The sequence below is a fragment of the Oncorhynchus mykiss genome, chromosome 7 (genome assembly GCF_013265735.2).
Source record: "Oncorhynchus mykiss isolate Arlee chromosome 7, USDA_OmykA_1.1, whole genome shotgun sequence".
Taxonomy (NCBI): Eukaryota; Metazoa; Chordata; class Actinopteri; order Salmoniformes; family Salmonidae; genus Oncorhynchus; species Oncorhynchus mykiss.
Window position 1 is genome coordinate 6844352 of NC_048571.1, and position 18200 is coordinate 6862551.

The 18200-nt window shown below is 43.2% G+C and overlaps 2 protein-coding genes and 1 non-coding gene across 5 annotated transcripts; all 3 read right to left on the reverse strand.

Annotated features, from left to right (window-relative positions):
- Positions 1-1766: 1766 nt before the first annotated feature.
- Positions 1767-5365, reverse strand: LOC118965229 (SOSS complex subunit B2-like). The gene is made up of 6 exons (XM_036982280.1): positions 5219-5365; positions 5054-5100; positions 4398-4489; positions 3940-4011; positions 3820-3895; positions 1767-2100 (listed from the first exon to the last, which is right to left on the reverse strand). Exons 1-6 carry the CDS (start codon positions 5313-5315, stop codon positions 1873-1875), a joined length of 612 nt encoding a protein of 203 aa, XP_036838175.1. The 5' UTR covers positions 5316-5365; the 3' UTR covers positions 1767-1872.
- A 236-nt stretch (positions 5366-5601) lies between these two features.
- trnas-cga lies at positions 5602-5683 on the reverse strand. Its single transcript has one exon. It is a non-coding gene; the product is annotated as a tRNA-Ser (tRNA).
- Positions 5684-7027: 1344 nt separating this feature from the next.
- On the reverse strand, positions 7028-12937 carry LOC110495631 (mitochondrial pyruvate carrier 2). Of its 3 annotated transcripts, none has more exons than XM_036982284.1 (6): positions 12666-12937; positions 9084-9124; positions 8635-8719; positions 8395-8506; positions 7811-7887; positions 7028-7696 (listed from the first exon to the last, which is right to left on the reverse strand). In XM_036982284.1, exons 1-5 carry the CDS (start codon positions 12763-12765, stop codon positions 7830-7832), a joined length of 396 nt encoding a protein of 131 aa, XP_036838179.1. In that variant the 5' UTR covers positions 12766-12937; the 3' UTR covers positions 7028-7696; positions 7811-7829. The 3 variants fall into 3 exon arrangements, with proteins under 3 accessions (XP_036838179.1, XP_036838178.1, XP_036838177.1); XM_036982283.1 differs by having other exon boundaries at positions 7029-7734; positions 7831-7887; XM_036982282.1 differs by having other exon boundaries at positions 7029-7696; positions 7807-7887.
- Between the last annotated feature and the right edge of the window lie 5263 nt (positions 12938-18200).

The window sequence follows — 18200 nt, forward strand, 5'->3', positions numbered from 1 at the left end:
ATAGGGCCTCATAGCGTACACCCTCGTCAAGCATGATTGGTCTGAGAACAGTTGTTAAAAGTGAAAGCCTCTCAAACCAGTAAGGATATGTGTCTGTAGTTGATCGTGGAGCAATCGTTAGCAGCTAACACCTCAAACTTCTCTCAGGCACTCGGTCTGTATTTGTCCATTGTCTTTGCAAACTAACCGAGTGGAAAAACCTTCTGGCTACTACAGAAATACTGTCTCCACCCACATTGACAGACTTTCAGTTTCATTTTTAGACTTGGTAGAATTAGGAAGAACATACCATTGGTCTTGGGCAGGGGACAAGGCTTATAAACAGGAAGTCAATAGCAGACCAGCTGGGACATAACTTGACTCTCAATAGAAATGAATTCCAGCACACAACATCCTGCACCACAGTTAAGTTGTCTGACTGCAGGAGCCTTCGTCAGGCGGTCATTGCTTGTGTTTCTCTCCCCCCGGAGAAGCTCACCTCCAGCACACATACCCTGTGGACTTTGGACTGATCTGAATTTATATGTAGGCTAGTTAACTTGTGAATCTTCTGTGAACTTTTACTCAAATGCTGAACTAGCATAGGCATACTTTTTATTTTATCTCAGACTTTTATAGCCTACTGGACTCATAGGGAGCTAGTCTCTCACATTATTTTGTTGGGAGGAGTGACTCTATGGACTTCCATTGGCTAGCCCTACAATGTAGAAAACAGGACAAATAAAGCAAAACCCTTGAATGAGTAGGTCTCTCTCTCTTGGATGTGCTTGGTAGGGTGTTGTTCCTCTGTGTGATTTATATGTAAGGACATTTTCTCACTAGAATCTGCAGTGTTCCAGAAATATTCAAGAGAAAGTCCTCTAACCTGGTCTCACTCTTTGCCTCTTTCCAAGAAACAACTTCTACCTGCTGCAAATGAAAGGGGGCAGGCTATCTGCCGGTACGGACGTGTCGAAAGGGGGGTAGGCTATCTGCCGGTACGGACGTGTCGAAAGGGGGGCAGGCTATCTGCCGGTATGGACGTGTTGAAAGGGGGGCAGGCTATCTGCCGGTACGGACGTGTCGAAAGGGGGGCAGGCTATCTGCCGGTACGGACGTGTCGAAAGGGGGCAGGCTATCTGCCGGTACGGACGTGTCGAAAGGGGGGCAGGCTATCTGCCGGTATGGACGTGTCGAAAGGGGGGAGGCTATCTGCCGGTACGGACGTGTCGAAAGGGGGGCAGGCTATCTGCTGGTACGGACGTGTTGAAAGGGGGGCAGGCTATCTGCCGGTATGGACGTGTTGAAAGGGGGGCAGGCTATCTGCCGGTATGGATATGTTGAAAGGGGGGCAGGCTATGGACATGTTGAAAGGGGGGCAGGCTATGGACGTGTTGAAAGGGGGGCAGGCTATCTGCCGGTATGGACGTGTTGAAAGGGGGGCAGGCTATCTGCCGGTATGGACTTGTTGAAAGGGGAGCATGCTATCTGCCGGTACGGACGTGTTGAAAGGGGGGCAGGCTATCTGCCGGTATGGATATGTTGAAAGGGGGGCAGGCTATGGACATGTTGAAAGGGGGGCAGGCTATGGACGTGTTGAAAGGGGGGCAGGCTATCTGCCGGTAAGGACGTGTTGAAAGGGGGGCAGGCTATCTGCCGGTAAGGACGTGTTGAAAGGGGGGCAGGCTATCTGCCGGTAAGGACGTGTTGGAACAGTTGGAGTGAGTTGAGTAACTTTACCTCAAACCCCCAAAATCTTTTAGTTATGATTTATTTATTTGAACCAAATGTGTAACTTTCCTTAGAAAATGATGGCCATGTTAACAAAAATGATTTAACTTGCTAAATAAAAATACAGCTAGGCCCAAGATACGTGTTGATTTGAAACCAGCGTCATTTCCTCTTTAGCCCTTGCCGTGGGTCCCTGCTGTTGCCCACAGATTCTGTGGGCTTGGGGTCGGTGCCAGGACCTCCGGAGCCTCGCCCAGTCTGCTGTCCTGTGCTCCCATAGGTTGGATTCCGGGAGAGCGGAGAGCATCCATTGGAAGAGTATGTGAGGGTGGGGACTGAGGGGGTGGAGCTTTGACTGACAGAATAACTGTTCTGGGACTCAACTTTAGACTGGAGAGAGAGAAGGAGAGGATGATGAGATGAACAGAGAGAGAAGGAGAGGAGGATGAGATGAACAGAGAGAGAAGAAGAGGAGGATGAGATGAACAGAGAGAGAAGGAGGATGAGATGAACAGAGAGAGAAGGAGAGGTGGATGAGATGAACAGAGAGAGAAGGAGAGGAGGATGAGATGAACAGAGAGAGAGAGAGAGAGGAGGATGAGATGAACAGAGAGAGAAGGAGAGGAGGATGAGATGAACAGAGAGAGAAGGAGAGGAGGATGAGATGAACAGAGAGAGAAGGAGAGGAGGATGAGATGAACAGAGAGAGAATGAGAGGAGGATGAGATGAACAGAGAGAGAATGAGAGGAGGATGAGATGAACAGAGAGAGAGGGAGAGGAGGATGAGATGAACAGAGAGAGAAGGAGAGGAGGATGAGATGAACAGAGAGAGAGGGAGAGGAGGATGAGATGAACAGAGAGAGAAGGAGAGGAGGATGAGATGAACAGAGAGAGGAGGATGAGAATAACAGAGAGAGAAGGAGAGGAGGATGAGATGAACAGAGAGAGAAGGAGAGGAGGATGAGATGAACAGAGAGAGGAGGATGAGATGAACAGAGAGAGGAGGATGAGATGAACAGAGAGAGGAGGATGAGATGAACAGAGAGAGGAGGATGAGATGAACCGAGAGAGAAGGAGAGGAGGATGAGATGAACAGAGAGAGAAGGAGAGGAGGATGAGATGAACAGAGAGAGAAGGAGGGGAGGATGAGATGAACAGAGAGAGAAGGAGAGGAGGATGAGATGAACAGAGAGAGAAGGAGAGGAGGATGAGATGAACAGAGAGAGAAGGAGAGGAGGATGAGATGAACAGAGAGAGAAGGAGAGGAGGATGAGATGAACAGAGAGAGAAGGAGAGGAGGATGAGATGAACAGAGAGAGAAGGAGAGGAGGATGAGATGAACAGAGAGAGAAGGAGAGGAGGATGAGATGAACAGAGAGAGAAGGAGAGGAGGATGAGATGAACAGAGAGAGAAGGAGAGGAGGATGAGATGAACAGAGAGAGAAGGAGAGGAGGATGAGATGAACAGAGAGAGAAGGAGAGGAGGATGAGATGAACAGAGAGAGAAGGAGAGGAGGATGAGATGAACAGAGAGAGAAGGAGAGGAGGATGAGATGAACAGAGAGAGAAGGAGAGGAGGATGAGATGAACAGAGAGAGAAGGAGAGGAGGATGAGATGAACAGAGAGAGAAGGAGAGGAGGATGAGATGAACAGAGAGAGAAGGAGAGGAGGATGAGATGAACAGAGAGAGAAGGAGAGGAGGATGAGATGAACAGAGAGAAGGAAAGGAGGATGAGATGAACAGAGAGAGAAGGAGTGGAGGATGAGATGAACAGAGAGAAGGAGAGGAGGATGAGATGAACAGAGAGAGAAGGAGAGGAGGATGAGATGAACAGAGAGAGAAGGAGAGGAGGATGAGATGAACAGAGAGAAGGAGAGGAGGATGAGATGAACAGAGAGAGAAGGAGAGGAGGATGAGATGAACAGAGAGAGGGAGAGGAGGATGAGATGAACAGAGAGAGAGGGAGAGGAGGATGAGATGAACAGAGAGAGAAGGAGAGGAGGATGAGATGAACAGAGAGAAAGGAAGAGGTGATGGGGAAGAGGGGAGATGTAGAAAATAACATGACAAATAAAATGTATAGATCATTCTGGTGTGTGTACTCACCGGCCTGTTGGCCTGGGCCAGTACCTCTGGGTTTGGTTCACTAAAGTTTGGCACCTCAGAGAAGACCATGCAAAAACTGCAATACAACACAGATCCAAGTCAACAGTTTGTGTGTCTTACTCTCCTATCTTCTGCAGGTCTCCTCCTCTGCCTGTGTAGAGTGTCAGACAGCCCTTCCACAGGGATGCATAGCTGACGAGAGAGAGAAACAGACAGACGACAGAGAGAGAGAGACACTGAGCTGCACTTCCAAACCTCCTTTTCAAACGTATGACCATATTAGAGACACATATTTCCCTCAGATTACACAGACCCACAAAGAACTCGAAAACAAATCCAACTTTGATAAAGTCCCATATCTATTGGGTGAAATACCACAGTGTGCAATTACAACAGCAAGATTCCTGTTGCCACAAGAAAAGGTCAAGCAGTGAAGAACAAACACCATTGTAAATACAACCCATATTTATGCTTATTTATGTTCCATTTTTTACTTTAACTATTTGCACATCATTACAACAATGTATAATGACATAATTGTCAGAGAGAGAGACAGAACTAGATAGATAGATAGATACCCTCGTGAGAGGCGGAGGATGTCTCCTGGCTGGATGAGTCCACCCACCTCGTCCCACACAGACAGGGTGATGCACCCACTTTTATCAGCCACCTGACAGGAGAGGGAGGTGGAAGAGAGCAGTTATCCCACTTTACGGGAGACAGGTAGAAGGTTTGCATGAAGGAGAGAGCAGAAAAAGGCAGGATGAGACTGAATGAAGATGGGGGGAGAGCAGAAAAAGGCAGGATGAGACTGAATGAAGATGGGGGGAGAGCAGAAAAAGGCAGGATGAGACTGAATGAAGATGGGGGGATAGCAGAAAAAGGCAGGATGAGACTGAATGAAGATGGGGGAGAGCAGAAAAAGGCAGGATGAGACTGAATGAAGATGGGGGGAGAGCAGAAAAAGGCAGGATGAGACTGAATGAAGATGGGGGGAGAGCAGAAAAAGGCAGGATGAGACTGAATGAAGATGGGGGGATAGCAGAAAAAGGCAGGATGAGACTGAATGAAGATGGGGGAGAGCAGAAAAAGGCAGGATGAGACTGAATGAAGATGGGGGGAGAGCAGAAAAAGGCAGGATGAGACTGAATGAAGATGGGGGGAGAGCAGAAAAAGGCAGGATGAGAATGAATAAAGATGGGGGGGGGGGGAATAATGAGGAAATGATCCCCACCTTGCAGGAGCGAACCTCATGCCCATCCTTTGTTTTAGTTACCCTTCCTTCAGGTGGAGGGAAGGAGAGAATGAACAAAGTTTGCATTCATTCATTCATTCATCACCAAATGAAACACTGATTTGTTTTTATAAAACAAACATTTTACTGTCATTCACCACTCACCCATTTCCAACACAATAAAGATTAAATTTAAATTCTTCAATCCCAACCTTATGTCTTTTATCAAGAATTGAGCATCGTTTGGCACAATGGCGAACATATTTGATTAAAGTCACTGAAGCGAGAAAGAGAGAAGTAGTGATGGTGGAAATCGTTCAAATCAGGTTCAAATTAATTTACAGCTGTCAAAATTAGGGAGACGAGAACAACACATGGTTATCAAGGGGGCGTGTTACGTTCAGAGCTCATTCCCCAATAATAAAGCATACATTCTTCATATAGCTTTTTCGAAATCCAACTAAGCCTATATAAGCAGAAACTGCTTTTGTCGATATATTTGCCGTATGTTTTCTTTAATACAACTGCAAATACTAAAAGCGAACAATCGTCACGAACAGGATTCGAACCTGTGCGGGGAAACCCCATTGGATTTCGAGTCCAACGCCTTAACCTCTCGGCCACCGTGACTGTGCATATTACTGGCTGTAACATTGGTATAGAAACCTCTTTGCGATATTGGAAAATTTGGTTAGGTATTTTATTGAGAAGCTAGTTACATTAGATAAGTGGTATTGTAAGAGAGCGCTGGTTTCATACTGCATCCTTGCTTTTCTTTGTAGCTATGTATTGTAAATAAACTGAAGGTAGGACATGTTCTCTTTTCCTGTCCTGCACTGTAGTTTGCCAAATTGCCACATGGTGGCGCCTATACGCTGCCGACGAGATGGTGAGGCCAGGGCCACCAGAAATGCACAAAACCAACCTAATCATAGAACATATCAGGGTTCTATAGCTAGCTATGTTCAAAAGGTTTATAATGTCATGTTTACAATGTATTGTAAAATATGACAAACATGTGAATAAATATAAATGAAGAACAACAAAAGCAATGAAAAGTTAGTCCTTATCAAAACAGCTAAATATTTAATTCATCTGGCCTGTAGGCCTACAAGGTTGTAACATTTTAACTACGGAAAACAAACGATTTTACAGATACAGCTTTCATAAATACATTATTTTATTTAAATTACAACAATTATGTAATCCTACAAACAACTGTATTAAATTTGCACATAATACTAAGTAAATATTTAAGGGCACAAATCTATCTATCTATCTAAATCTAATCTATTGTCTCAGCCTCCAGTATTTATGCTGCAGTAGTTTATGTGTCGGGGGGCTAGGGTCAGTTTGTTATATCTGGAGTACTTCTCCTGTCCTATTCGGTGTCCTGTGTGAATCTAAGTGTGCGTTCTCTAATTCTCTCCTTCTCTCTTTCTCTCTCTCGGAGGACCTGAGCCCTAGGACCATGCCCCAGGACTACCTGACATGATGACTCCTTGCTGTCCCCAGTCCACCTGGCTGTGCTGCTGCTCCAGCTTCAACTGTTCTGCCTTATTATTATTCGACCATGCTGGTCATTTATGAACATTTGAACATCTTGGCCATGTTCTGTTATAATCTCCACCCGGCACAGCCAGAAGAGGACTGGCCATCCCACATATGCTCTCTCTAATTCTCTCTTTCTTTCTCTCTCTCGGAGGACCTGAGCCCTAGGACCATGCCCCAGGAATACCTGACATGATGACTCCTTGCTGTCCCCAGTCCACCTGACTGTGCTGCTGCTCCAGTTTCAACTATTCTGCCTTATTATTATTCGACCATGCTGGTCATTTATGAACATTTGAACATCTTGACCATGTTTTGTTATAATCTCCACCCGGCACAGCCAGAAGAGGACTGGCCACCCCACATAGCCTGGTTCCTCTCTAGGTTTCTTCCTAGGTTTTGGCCTTTCTAGGGAGTTTTTCCTAGCCACCGTGCTTCTACACCTGCATTGCTTGCTGTTTGGGGTTTTAGGCTGGGTTTCTGTACAGCACTTTGAGATATCAGCTGATGTACGAAGGGCTATATAAATACATTTGATTTGATATTACAAATATTGAGAGTTAGAGCCAAAACCTGATATTTCCTTAGTCACAAAAAAGGAAGGAATGTAAATTCCTACATATTCATTAGGCCTATTAGAATATAGTGCCTGGTTATATACATATCACAGGAAGCTGCTGAGGGGAGGAATGCTAATATTAATGGCTGGAATGGAGTGAATAGAGTGTTATCAAACACATGGTAACCATGGAAATTCCATGTATTCCGTTCCAGCCATCACTATGAGCCAGCCCTCCCAAATGAAGTTGCACCCGGCCACCTGTGATATGTACTGTATATAAGACCTGTGATATGTACTGTATATAAGACCTGTGATATGTACTGTATATAAGACCTGTGATATGTACTGTATATAAGACCTGTGATATGTACTGTATATAAGACCTGTGATATGTACTGTATATAAGACCTGTGATATGTACTGTATATAAGACCTGTGATATGTACTGTATATCAAACCAGTGTTAGTGACTGTTGAGGGTTGACTTTACAGACTTTGTATAAAAATGGATTAAGACATGAAGAAATTAAATATGTGTGTGTGTGTGTGTGTGTGTGTGTGTGTGTGTGTGTGTGTGTGTGTGTGTGTGTGTGTGTGTGTGTGTGTGTGTGTGTGTGTGTGTGTGTGTGTGTGTGTGTGTGTGTGTGTGTGTGTGTGTGTGTGTTATATGATGGGGATCTGGGCCTTCTCGTCCTGTTGCTTCTTTACTTCCTGTTGGTACCTAGAAACACAGAGGGACAGGGTTAACTTCCGACCTTAACAAACCAAAACAAAGGTTCAAACAGACTAATCATAGGTCTCAGAGAGCAAAGACAAATTGGCAGGCATGCTATCCTTTACATTCAGGCAAGGACCCTGACAGATCAATTTAGCCCTCTGTTTTTAAAGTGTAAACAAATGTTGCAACATACAACTCTCAGGACCAGTTTGCCAACAAAAAATGTGTCTGAAAAAAGTTCCAAACTGGTATCGACACCATGTCCAAGGACAATGTACTATCATAAATGAATCTGTTTTTAACCAAACACACTTTGCCCTGCAAAGCAGTACTGTATAATTATTAACAATGTTATTGTCGGACAATGGCATTGATTGACATACACCCCATCAGAATTGTGTTTTTATTTCCCTTTTTTTCTCCTTATAGGGTTTGATTGAATAGGGGCCCACTGCCATGCATGTCCGTTTGCATAGCTCTGTGTGTAACTATGGAGTCTGTCCCACTCACATCCAGATTCGAACAAGTTGGTTGGCTCCTGCCAATCCAAGAAAACCGTTGACAAAAAAGAGACCCCAGTTCTTCGGAATAATGACAAGAGAATATCGGGACCAAATAACACCTGCAAAATAGAGGGGTGACAAGACAGGTAAAGTTGGAGCATCTGAATGTTTTTCAGCTTCAGGATTTTTTTCCTGTTGCATAGTGGATGTAAATGTCAAACATTGTCTTTCCTACAATGTCCATTACCTGTAGTCATGAGTACTCCAGACTGAGAGAGACTCAGTTTATCAGCTGGCCTTGTCATATCAGCCATGCCAGCCATAACCAGACCCTGTAGAGAGAGAGAGAGAGAGAGAGAGAGAGAGAGAGAGAGAGAGAGAGAGAGAGAGAGAGAGAGAGAGAGAGAGAGAGAGAGAGAGAGAGAGAGAGAGAGAGAGAGAGAGAGAGAGAGAGAGAGAGAGAGAGAGAGAGAGAGAGAGAGAGAGAGAGAGAGAGAGAGAGGAGAGAGAGAGAGAGACAGAGAGAGAGAGAGAGAGACAGAGAGAGAGACAGAGACAGAGAAAGAGAGAGAGAGAGAGAGAGAGAGAGAGAGAGAGAGAGAGAGAGAGAGAGAATTTCACACAACCATGCATACTTTTAGCACCATTATAAGATGTCCCGCACATGAGACACTTGTTAAGGATATCAACTCTTACCCATTTACACACTGGTGCCCAGAAGAAGACTGTCTTTGGACCTACAAAGGGAAGCATATCAGTGTTTATTTAGAAAGGTTAGAAATTAAAGTTGAGTACAATTACACAATATTACAATGATTAATGTGAGAGTTAGTTTTGTGTAAACAGTTGGTTGATACCGCGACAAAGAGATCCCAAACCAGTCCTGCCTCCCAGACCAAAGTGTTGTTCCATACGGACCAACTAGAGACTTGTCCGCTCATCCTAATCTTGACGTCAACCCTTTTTACTCTAGTTTCTCAAGTTTGTTTCAGTTCTACCGTCTCTTTCATATCCTAAACCTCTCCTCGCTTCTTCCACCTCAGCGCACACTGGGCCCACACTGGTTGAATCAACGTTGTTCCCACGTCATTTCAATGAATTTAAGTTGAACCAATGTGGAATAGATGTCTGGGATATGCCAAAGCAGTTAGGCATGAAAAAGTGCCATAAATAGATAAATGTTGTGCAGCATTAAACTGTGAAATCCTTTAATGTTTTGTTGAGGAGTGAAATATAAATATGAAATAGAGAGATAAAGGGGAACTGAAAGTGACTGAAATCAGTATCTTCCTATGGTTTTAACAACTGTTATTCTCCTGCTCTCTTCTGGCCAATTGAAAACTTGCCAAGGGCTATAATTTATTGAAGAGTGCTAAACATGGTGGTTGAACATCACTTAGCTTCACACATATTATCCATTCATAGTCTTCCCTTCTCTTGTCTATTTGATAGCGAGGCTGGTTGTTTTATCAACTTGGTTTTCCTTAATTGCTTTGCTTTTAATCTTCGTTATGATTTTAATCTCATCTCTGTATCATTATGCTCCCAAACTATGTTGATATTAATTAACAATATCCTGTGAACCAGGAATTGAGAACCACTGATTGGAACAACCTTCTGTCACATTAACACACTGTTATAGTTCAGCCCTAACTCCCCAGGGCTGAGAGAAGAGCCCTGTGTACTCCCTCATCAGCATTCAGATTAGCAGCATCAACACTGCTTGTCCTTATTCACCTCTATTTTCAATTCAGCTGCAGACTGACGTAGTTGCTACACCAACACTGCTGTAATAAAACTATGTTTGCTCCATTTAAGATAACCTCAAGGTCAAGGTTGCACATGGTTTGCTAGTCTAAGACTGACTAGCACTGACCAAGGGTCCCCCATCCAAGTCCATGCACTGCTACTGTAGGTTTCAACTCAGGTTTCAACTCAATCTAAGTTTAGAGCACTCATTCATATGCTAAAGAGCACTAGTTCATATGACCGTTTATCTATTTCTGTTGATACAAATGTTTAATGCTCTTGTTTGTCAGTAAATGATAGCAGTCACTTTCTCCTTTCTGAAAATGTAACACCCCTCCCCGCAAAAGTCAATTGCTGTGCCAAATGGTAGATTTGATCCAGAATTAATGGAAGAATTCTTATCCAGAATTATCCATAGGTATACAATGGGTGGCTCTAATCCTGAACGCTGATTGTTTAAAACCGCATTGTTAGCTAAAGTTAGCTAGCTGGCTAGCTACTTCCAGACATAAATGAGAGAACACCTCACTCTGACCATTTTACTCGCCCTAGCAGAGCTGGTTAGGCTGTTTTCATGTTATCTAGAGTGTTGATGACTGTAACTGTGATGCTGGCAACAATTTAATTACGTTTTTTTACCGAGGTTTACTGACACCGGCCATATTCAAAGGGTGTTGAGCCTTCGTAAATGGATCAGTTATTCTGCTCACTGGCACACTCAGTGCTCTGATATCCGAGTATGTAGCCAGAGCGAATTTACGAACGCACCCTTAATCTATGATGTTAAAATGCCCATTTATTCTGTTCCGTTTGATTGAGCAATCCACTGTCTCATCAGCCCAGGCAGGGAATTTATAAACTTGATCTCTACTGTAAAAATCATCTAGACATTTTCTCACATTTATTTTAGACTAACATTTCGTTACAGCTGAGATTTGTGTACACCTTGCTGTCTATCTCGCCGATCTCCAGGTGTCCCTTAGTAATGAAAGTGTAGGGAGTCGGGACATACAGGCATGCAGCGTTTCTCTGCCAATCGAAATCACGACTGGGTCGCGTCCATAGATAGAGAACTAAAAGACTGAACGACTGGGTCGCGTCCATAGATAGATAACTAAAAGTCTGAATGACTGGGTCGCGTCCATAGATAGAGAACTAAAAGTCTGAACGACTGGGTCGCGTCCATAGATAGAGAACTAAAAGACTGAACGACTGGGTCGCGTCCATAGATAGAGAACTAAAAGACTGAACGACTGGGTCGCGTCCATAGATAGAGAACTAAAAGTCTGAATGACTGGGTCGCGTCCATAGATAGAGAACTAAAAGACTGAATGACTGGGTCGCGTCCATAGATAGAGAACTAAAAGACTGAACGACTGGGTCGCGTCCATAGATAGAGAACTAAAAGTCTGAATGACTGGGTCGCGTCCATAGATAGAGAACTAAAAGACTGAATGACTGGGTCGTGTCCATAGATAGAGAACTAAAAGTCTGAATGACTGGGTCGCGTCCATAGATAGAGAACTAAAAGACTGAATGACTGGGTCGCGTCCATAGATAGAGAACTAAAAGTCTGAATGACTGGGTCGCGTCCATAGATAGAGAACTAAAAGTCTGAATGACTGGGTCGCGTCCATAGATAGAGAACTAAAAGTCTAAATGACTGGGTCGCGTCTCTGGCAACCGAACCGATAGAACCAACGACCAGCCGGCTTGGGTAGTAACCCTAGATTTGTGTCGGGACTATATCTTGTGGAATGATGCAATAGTATGAATAAATTAATGAAAATAACGTTTTTAATGAAAATGTGTCAATCTTTATTTGAATATGTTAGTAATCCCTTGAAGCCGGTGTTTGGAGTATGTATTGGCACGTTTGCCGGCTCTCGACGTCTTATTTTTTATTAATTTATTCATACTATTTCATCCTTCGACAAGATATAGTCCCGACACATATCTGGGGTTGCTACCCAAGCCGGCAGCTCGTCCGTTCTATCGGTTCGGTTGCCAGAGACGCTACCCACTCAATTCAGTCTTTTTGTTCTGTATCTATGGACGCGACCAGTCGTTCGTTGTAAATGTTCGTAAATTCAATCTGGAGTGCCAGAGAGCGCTTATTGTGCGCTCTGGCGGTTCGTAAATTCAGAGCTTTGTCAGATTGCCCGTTTGTAAACTCTGAGCGTTTCGCTCTGGGAGCACACTGGACGCTCTGGCCGAGGAGTGGGGTTGAGTGTTCTGACCCCACAACGGCTGTCAAGCACCCAAGATAACTAGCTAACGTTGGCTAACTTGCTAGCTATTTCCAGACACAAATGAGAGAACACCTCATACTCGCCCTAGCAGAACTGGTTAGGCTGTTTTCATAAGTAGGCACAGACAGCAGGCGTCATTTACATTATACATATTGAAAATATTGACAATGTGTATCAGAGTATACAGTATAGTGTCTGTACTGTAAGATGGTGAGAACAGTGGAAGTGATGCAGATGTGTCATGTTGAGGTGAGCCTGATAATAATGATGTCCTTACCTGCTGGATGGTTGTAGAAAGGTCTCAGTTTAGCAGGTAGTTTGAGCTCGATCTTGTTAAGAATCCTGTGGTATGAAGCTCTAACTCCCACTAAAGCCATGTCTGGAGACTGGAGTTTTATTTCCTACTTTTGTTGAACTTGGTACCGACAGTTCAAAATAAATAAATAGTATGTGCTGTATTGTGGCTCTAGTACACCCTGTCATTGATTGTCTATAGTAACTAGAATACAGAATAGCCTGTATGAACCATTGGCAGAAAGCAGGCTCATCTACCCGTCTATTATGTAGGAGTGTCACCTGAGGGGCGGTACCGAAATATAAACCCCGCCCCAAACCCACTGCCATTGGTAGAGAGAGTTAGCCCACACTATGAGCCCACTCCATTTTGCAATTCCTAGAAAACAGGGCCACGTTAAATTGCCAACTGTTGTCTACATGCCAGAGAGGCATGTTTGTTCAATATTACATATTTCTATCTGAACGTTCCAAAACGTTGTGTCTTACTGAATGCGCCTCACATGTGATGTGGACTGTACATGGCAAAGACACAATGTAAACAATAAACTGAAGAGGCCACGCTTATCTTTTAACTTAGCTTATGATCAAGTTGGCCATTAATAACCTCATGCACATGTGAAGGGTTTCTTCAAGTCAGGAACAGTTTTATCCCAAATGTAGAATTTATTTTCAATAAATATATACATACCACAACGTCCTAAAATCAGACAAAGAGGTAAAAGACTAAAACAAAGTGTTAGTGTTGAAAAATACAACATTAACCATCATCAGTCTCAAACATTCACCATCTTTAAAGTGTTGTGTGAATTTGTAAATGTGTGTGTTTCTTTGCCTAATCTTACCTTTTACTAATATTTTACCATCATCCTCACGCAGACGTGCTGTCATCCTCACATCATCACCTCATACTTATTCATTAACAGCATGAATTGTGCTTTGCAGAGGGACGGGTGTTATTGAGTTGGACGATTCTGTGGTCGTTGAAGTCCTCAAAGATGAAATTGCATTTAATTAAGTTAATCAGATCCACTAGTTAGTTAGTGTCGCTAGTTCTAAATAATCCAACAATGGATGGGCCTCTGCTAACTGCTTTATTTTTAGTTCAGCAGCCTCTGCTTCTTGTTGCTTCTTTACCTCCTGTTGGTACCTAGAAACACAGAGGGACAGGGTTGACCTCCGACCTTAACAAACCAAAATAAAGGTTCAAACAGACTAATCATAGGTCTCAGAGACCAATGCCACTTTGTTTACATACTCATCTCATATGTATATACTGCACTCGATACCATCTACTGCATCTTGCCTATGCCGCTCTGTACCATCACTCATTCATGTATCTTTATGTACATATTCTTTATCCCTTTACACTTGTGTGTATAAGGTAGTAGTTTTGGGATTGTTAGCTAGATTACTCGTTGGTTATTACTGCATTGTTGGAACTAGAAGCACAAGCATTTCGCTACACTCGCATTAACATCTGCTAACCATGTGTATGTGACAAATAAAACAAATTGATTTGATTTGAGAGCAAAGACAAGTTGGCAGGCATGCTATCCTTTACATTCAGGAAGAGACCCTGGTGGACTTTATAAAAGTATCCGTATCTTTGATTTTAAAGTGTAACCAAATGAAAGACAAGTAGTTATAGAGTAACAGATTGTATGATATGGACTGTAGTCTAGTGATCACACAGAAACAAATACAACTTTTAGGGCCGGTTAGCTAATTCTGACAAATGCGCTTTCCAAAGCAATAGACACCACAGAGTTATTCAGTGTTGTATCCATAGAGGCAGAACAGGATCTACATTTATCTCTGTGGTTATATCACTCAGTTGACAGGAAAAACACAAGGGCAGAAGGCTTGGCATGTAATGTGCCTGGTTTAAACCACAACAAAGAAGGCAAAGCCCAAGGACAATGTCACAAGCTGCCATAAATGTGTGACCAAGCACACTTTGCCCTTCAGAGCGGTACTGTGTATTTAACAAGCCTGTTGTCAGACAATGACTGACATACAGTACATTGACAAATTATTATGATTTTCCCCCTAATATGGTTTGATTGAAAGGGCACAAGTTGGTGTGTAGCTCTGTATCTAACTGTCTGTTCCACTCACATCCAGATTCTAAAGAGTTGGGTGGCTCCTGACGCACCAAGAAAACAGTTGCAACAAAACAGAAACCAATTCTTGGGAATGATGACCAGGGACCATCTGGACCAAATAACACCTGTAAAATAGTAAAGAGACAGGTAAAGGGACAGGTAAAGGGACAGGTAAAATGACAGGTAAATGGACAGGTAAAGGGACAGGTAAAAGGACAGGTAAAGGGAGAGGTAAAGGACAGGTGAAGTTGGAGCATTTGAATGTTGTTTCTGCTTCAGAAATGTGTTACTGTTGCATAATGCGTATAAAAATCCAATATTTGCTTTTCCTACTTTTTTCATAATTTTGAGGGCTAAGAGTATGTCAGTGTTTTATGTGGGGGTACCGGCTAGGAGACATCTGACCAGGATCAGGGATAATCAGTGTTTTATGTGGGGGTACCGGCTTGGAGACATCTGACCAGGATCAGGGCTAGTCAGTGTTGTATGTGGGGGTACCGGCTAGGAGACATCTGACCAGGATCAGGGCTAGTCAGTGTTTTATGTGGGGGTACCGGCTAGGAGACACCTGACCAGGATCAGGGATAATCAGTGTTGTATGTGGGGGTACTGGCTAGGAGACACCTGACCAGGATCAGGGCTAGTCAGTGTTGTATGTGGGGGTACCGGCTAAGAGACATCTGACCAGGATCAGGGATAATCAGTGTTGTATGTGGGGGTACCGGCTAGGAGACATCTGACCAGGATCAGGGCTAGTCAGTGTTGTATGTGGGGGTACCGGCTAGGAGACATCTGACCAGGATCAGGGATAATCAGTGTTGTATGTGGAGGTACCGGCTAGGAGACATCTGACCAGGATCAGGGATAATCAGTGTTTTATGTGAGGGTACCGGCTAGGAGACATCTGACCAGGATCAGGGCTAGTCAGTGTTTTATGTGGGGGTACCGGCTAGGAGACATCTGACCAGGATCAGGGCTAGTCAGTGTTGTATGTGGGGGTACCGTGTATCAGAGTATACAGTATAGTGTCTGTACTGTAAGATGGTGAGAACAGTGGAAGTGATGCAGATCTGTCATGTTGAGGTGAGCCTGATAATAATGATGTCCTTACCTGCTGGATGGTTGTAGAAAGGTCTCAGTTTAGCAGGTAGTTTGAGCTCGATCTTGTTAAGAATCCTGTGGTATGAAGCTCTAACTCCCACTAAAGCCATGTCTGGAGACTGGAGTTTTATTTCCTACTTTTGTTGAACTTGGTACCGACAGTTCAAAATAAATAAATAGTATGTGCTGTATTGTGGCTCTAGTACACCCTGTCATTGATTGTCTATAGTAACTAGAATACAGAATAGCCTGTATGAACCATTGGCAGAAAGCAGGCTCATCTACCCGTCTATTATGTAGGAGTGTCACCTGAGGGGCGGTACCGAAATATAAACCCCGCCCCAAACCCACTGCCATTGGTAGAGAGAGTTAGCCCACACTATGAGCCCACCCCATTTTGCAATTCCTAGAAAACAGGGCCACGTTAAATTGCCAACTGTTGTCTACATGCCAGAGAGGCATGTTTGTTCAATATTACATATTTCTATCTGAACGTTCCAAAACGTTGTGTCTTACTGAATGCGCCTCACATGTGATGTGGACTGTACATGGCAAAGACACAATGTAAACAATAAACTGAAGAGGCCACGCTTATCTTTTAACTTAGCTTATGATCAAGTTGGCCATTAATAACCTCATGCACATGTGAAGGGTTTCTTCAAGTCAGGAACAGTTTTATCCCAAATGTAGAATTTATTTTCAATAAATATATACATACCACAACGTCCTAAAATCAGACAAAGAGGTAAAAGACTAAAACAAAGTGTTAGTGTTGAAAAATACAACATTAACCATCATCAGTCTCAAACATTCACCATCTTTAAAGTGTTGTGTGAATTTGTAAATGTGTGTGTTTCTTTGCCTAATCTTACCTTTTACTAATATTTTACCATCATCCTCACGCAGACGTGCTGTCATCCTCACATCATCACCTCATACTTATTAATTAACAGCATGAATTGTGCTTTGCAGAGGGACGGGTGTTATTGAGTCGGACGATTCTGTGGTCGTTGAAGTCCTCAAAGATGAAATTGCATTTAATCAAGTTAATCAGATCCACTAGTTAGTTAGTGTCGCTAGTTCTAAATAATCCAACAATGGATGGGCCTCTGCTAACTGCTTTATTTTTAGTTCAGCAGCCTCTGCTTCTTGTTGCTTCTTTACCTCCTGTTGGTACCTAGAAACACAGAGGGACAGGGTTGACCTCCGACCTTAACAAACCAAAATAAAGGTTCAAACAGACTAATCATAGGTCTCAGAGACCAATGCCACTTTGTTTACATACTCATCTCATATGTATATACTGCACTCGATACCATCTACTGCATCTTGCCTATGCCGCTCTGTACCATCACTCATTCATGTATCTTTATGTACATATTCTTTATCCCTTTACACTTGTGTGTATAAGGTAGTAGTTTTGGGATTGTTAGCTAGATTACTCGTTGGTTATTACTGCATTGTTGGAACTAGAAGCACAAGCATTTCGCTACACTCGCATTAACATCTGCTAACCATGTGTATGTGACAAATAAAACAAATTGATTTGATTTGAGAGCAAAGACAAGTTGGCAGGCATGCTATCCTTTACATTCAGGAAGAGACCCTGGTGGACTTTATAAAAGTATCCGTATCTCTGATTTTAAAGTGTAACCAAATGAAAGACAAGTAGTTATAGAGTAACAGATTGTATGATATGGACTGTAGTCTAGTGATCACACAGAAACAAATACAACTTTTAGGGCCGGTTAGCTAATTCTGACAAATGCGCTTTCCAAAGCAATAGACACCACAGAGTTATTCAGTGTTGTATCCATAGAGGCAGAACAGGATCTACATTTATCTCTGTGGTTATATCACTCAGTTGACAGGAAAAACACAAGGGCAGAAGGCTTGGCATGTAATGTGCCTGGTTTAAACCACAACAAAGAAGGCAAAGCCCAAGGACAATGTCACAAGCTGCCATAAATGTGTGACCAAGCACACTTTGCCCTTCAGAGCGGTACTGTGTATTTAACAAGCCTGTTGTCAGACAATGACTGACATACAGTACATTGACAAATTATTATGATTTTCCCCCTAATATGGTTTGATTGAAAGGGCACAAGTTGGTGTGTAGCTCTGTATCTAACTGTCTGTTCCACTCACATCCAGATTCTAAAGAGTTGGGTGGCTCCTGACGCACCAAGAAAACAGTTGCAACAAAACAGAAACCAATTCTTGGGAATGATGACCAGGGACCATCTGGACCAAATAACACCTGTAAAATAGTAAAGAGACAGGTAAAGGGACAGGTAAAGGGACAGGTA

Excerpts from the sequence above, each read along its gene's own strand:
- LOC118965229 (XM_036982280.1), bottom strand. The coding sequence starts at position 5,315 with ATGTTCGCCATTGTGCCAAACGATGCTCAATTCTTGATAAAAGACATA. Across the intron at positions 5,101-5,218 it reads CTTTATTGTGTTGGAAATGG|GAAGGGTAACTAAAACAAAG; the intron begins GTGAGTGGTGAA and ends CTCCACCTGAAG. Across the intron at positions 2,101-3,819 it reads TGGCCCAGGCCAACAGGCCG|TCTAAAGTTGAGTCCCAGAA; the intron begins GTGAGTACACAC and ends CTCTCTCTCCAG.
- LOC110495631 (XM_036982284.1), bottom strand. The coding sequence starts at position 12,765 with ATGGCTTTAGTGGGAGTTAGAGCTTCATACCACAGGATTCTTAACAAG. Across the intron at positions 9,125-12,665 it reads TTTCTACAACCATCCAGCAG|GTCCAAAGACAGTCTTCTTC; the intron begins GTAAGGACATCA and ends TTCCCTTTGTAG. Across the intron at positions 8,720-9,083 it reads GGGCACCAGTGTGTAAATGG|GGTCTGGTTATGGCTGGCAT; the intron begins GTAAGAGTTGAT and ends CTCTCTCTACAG.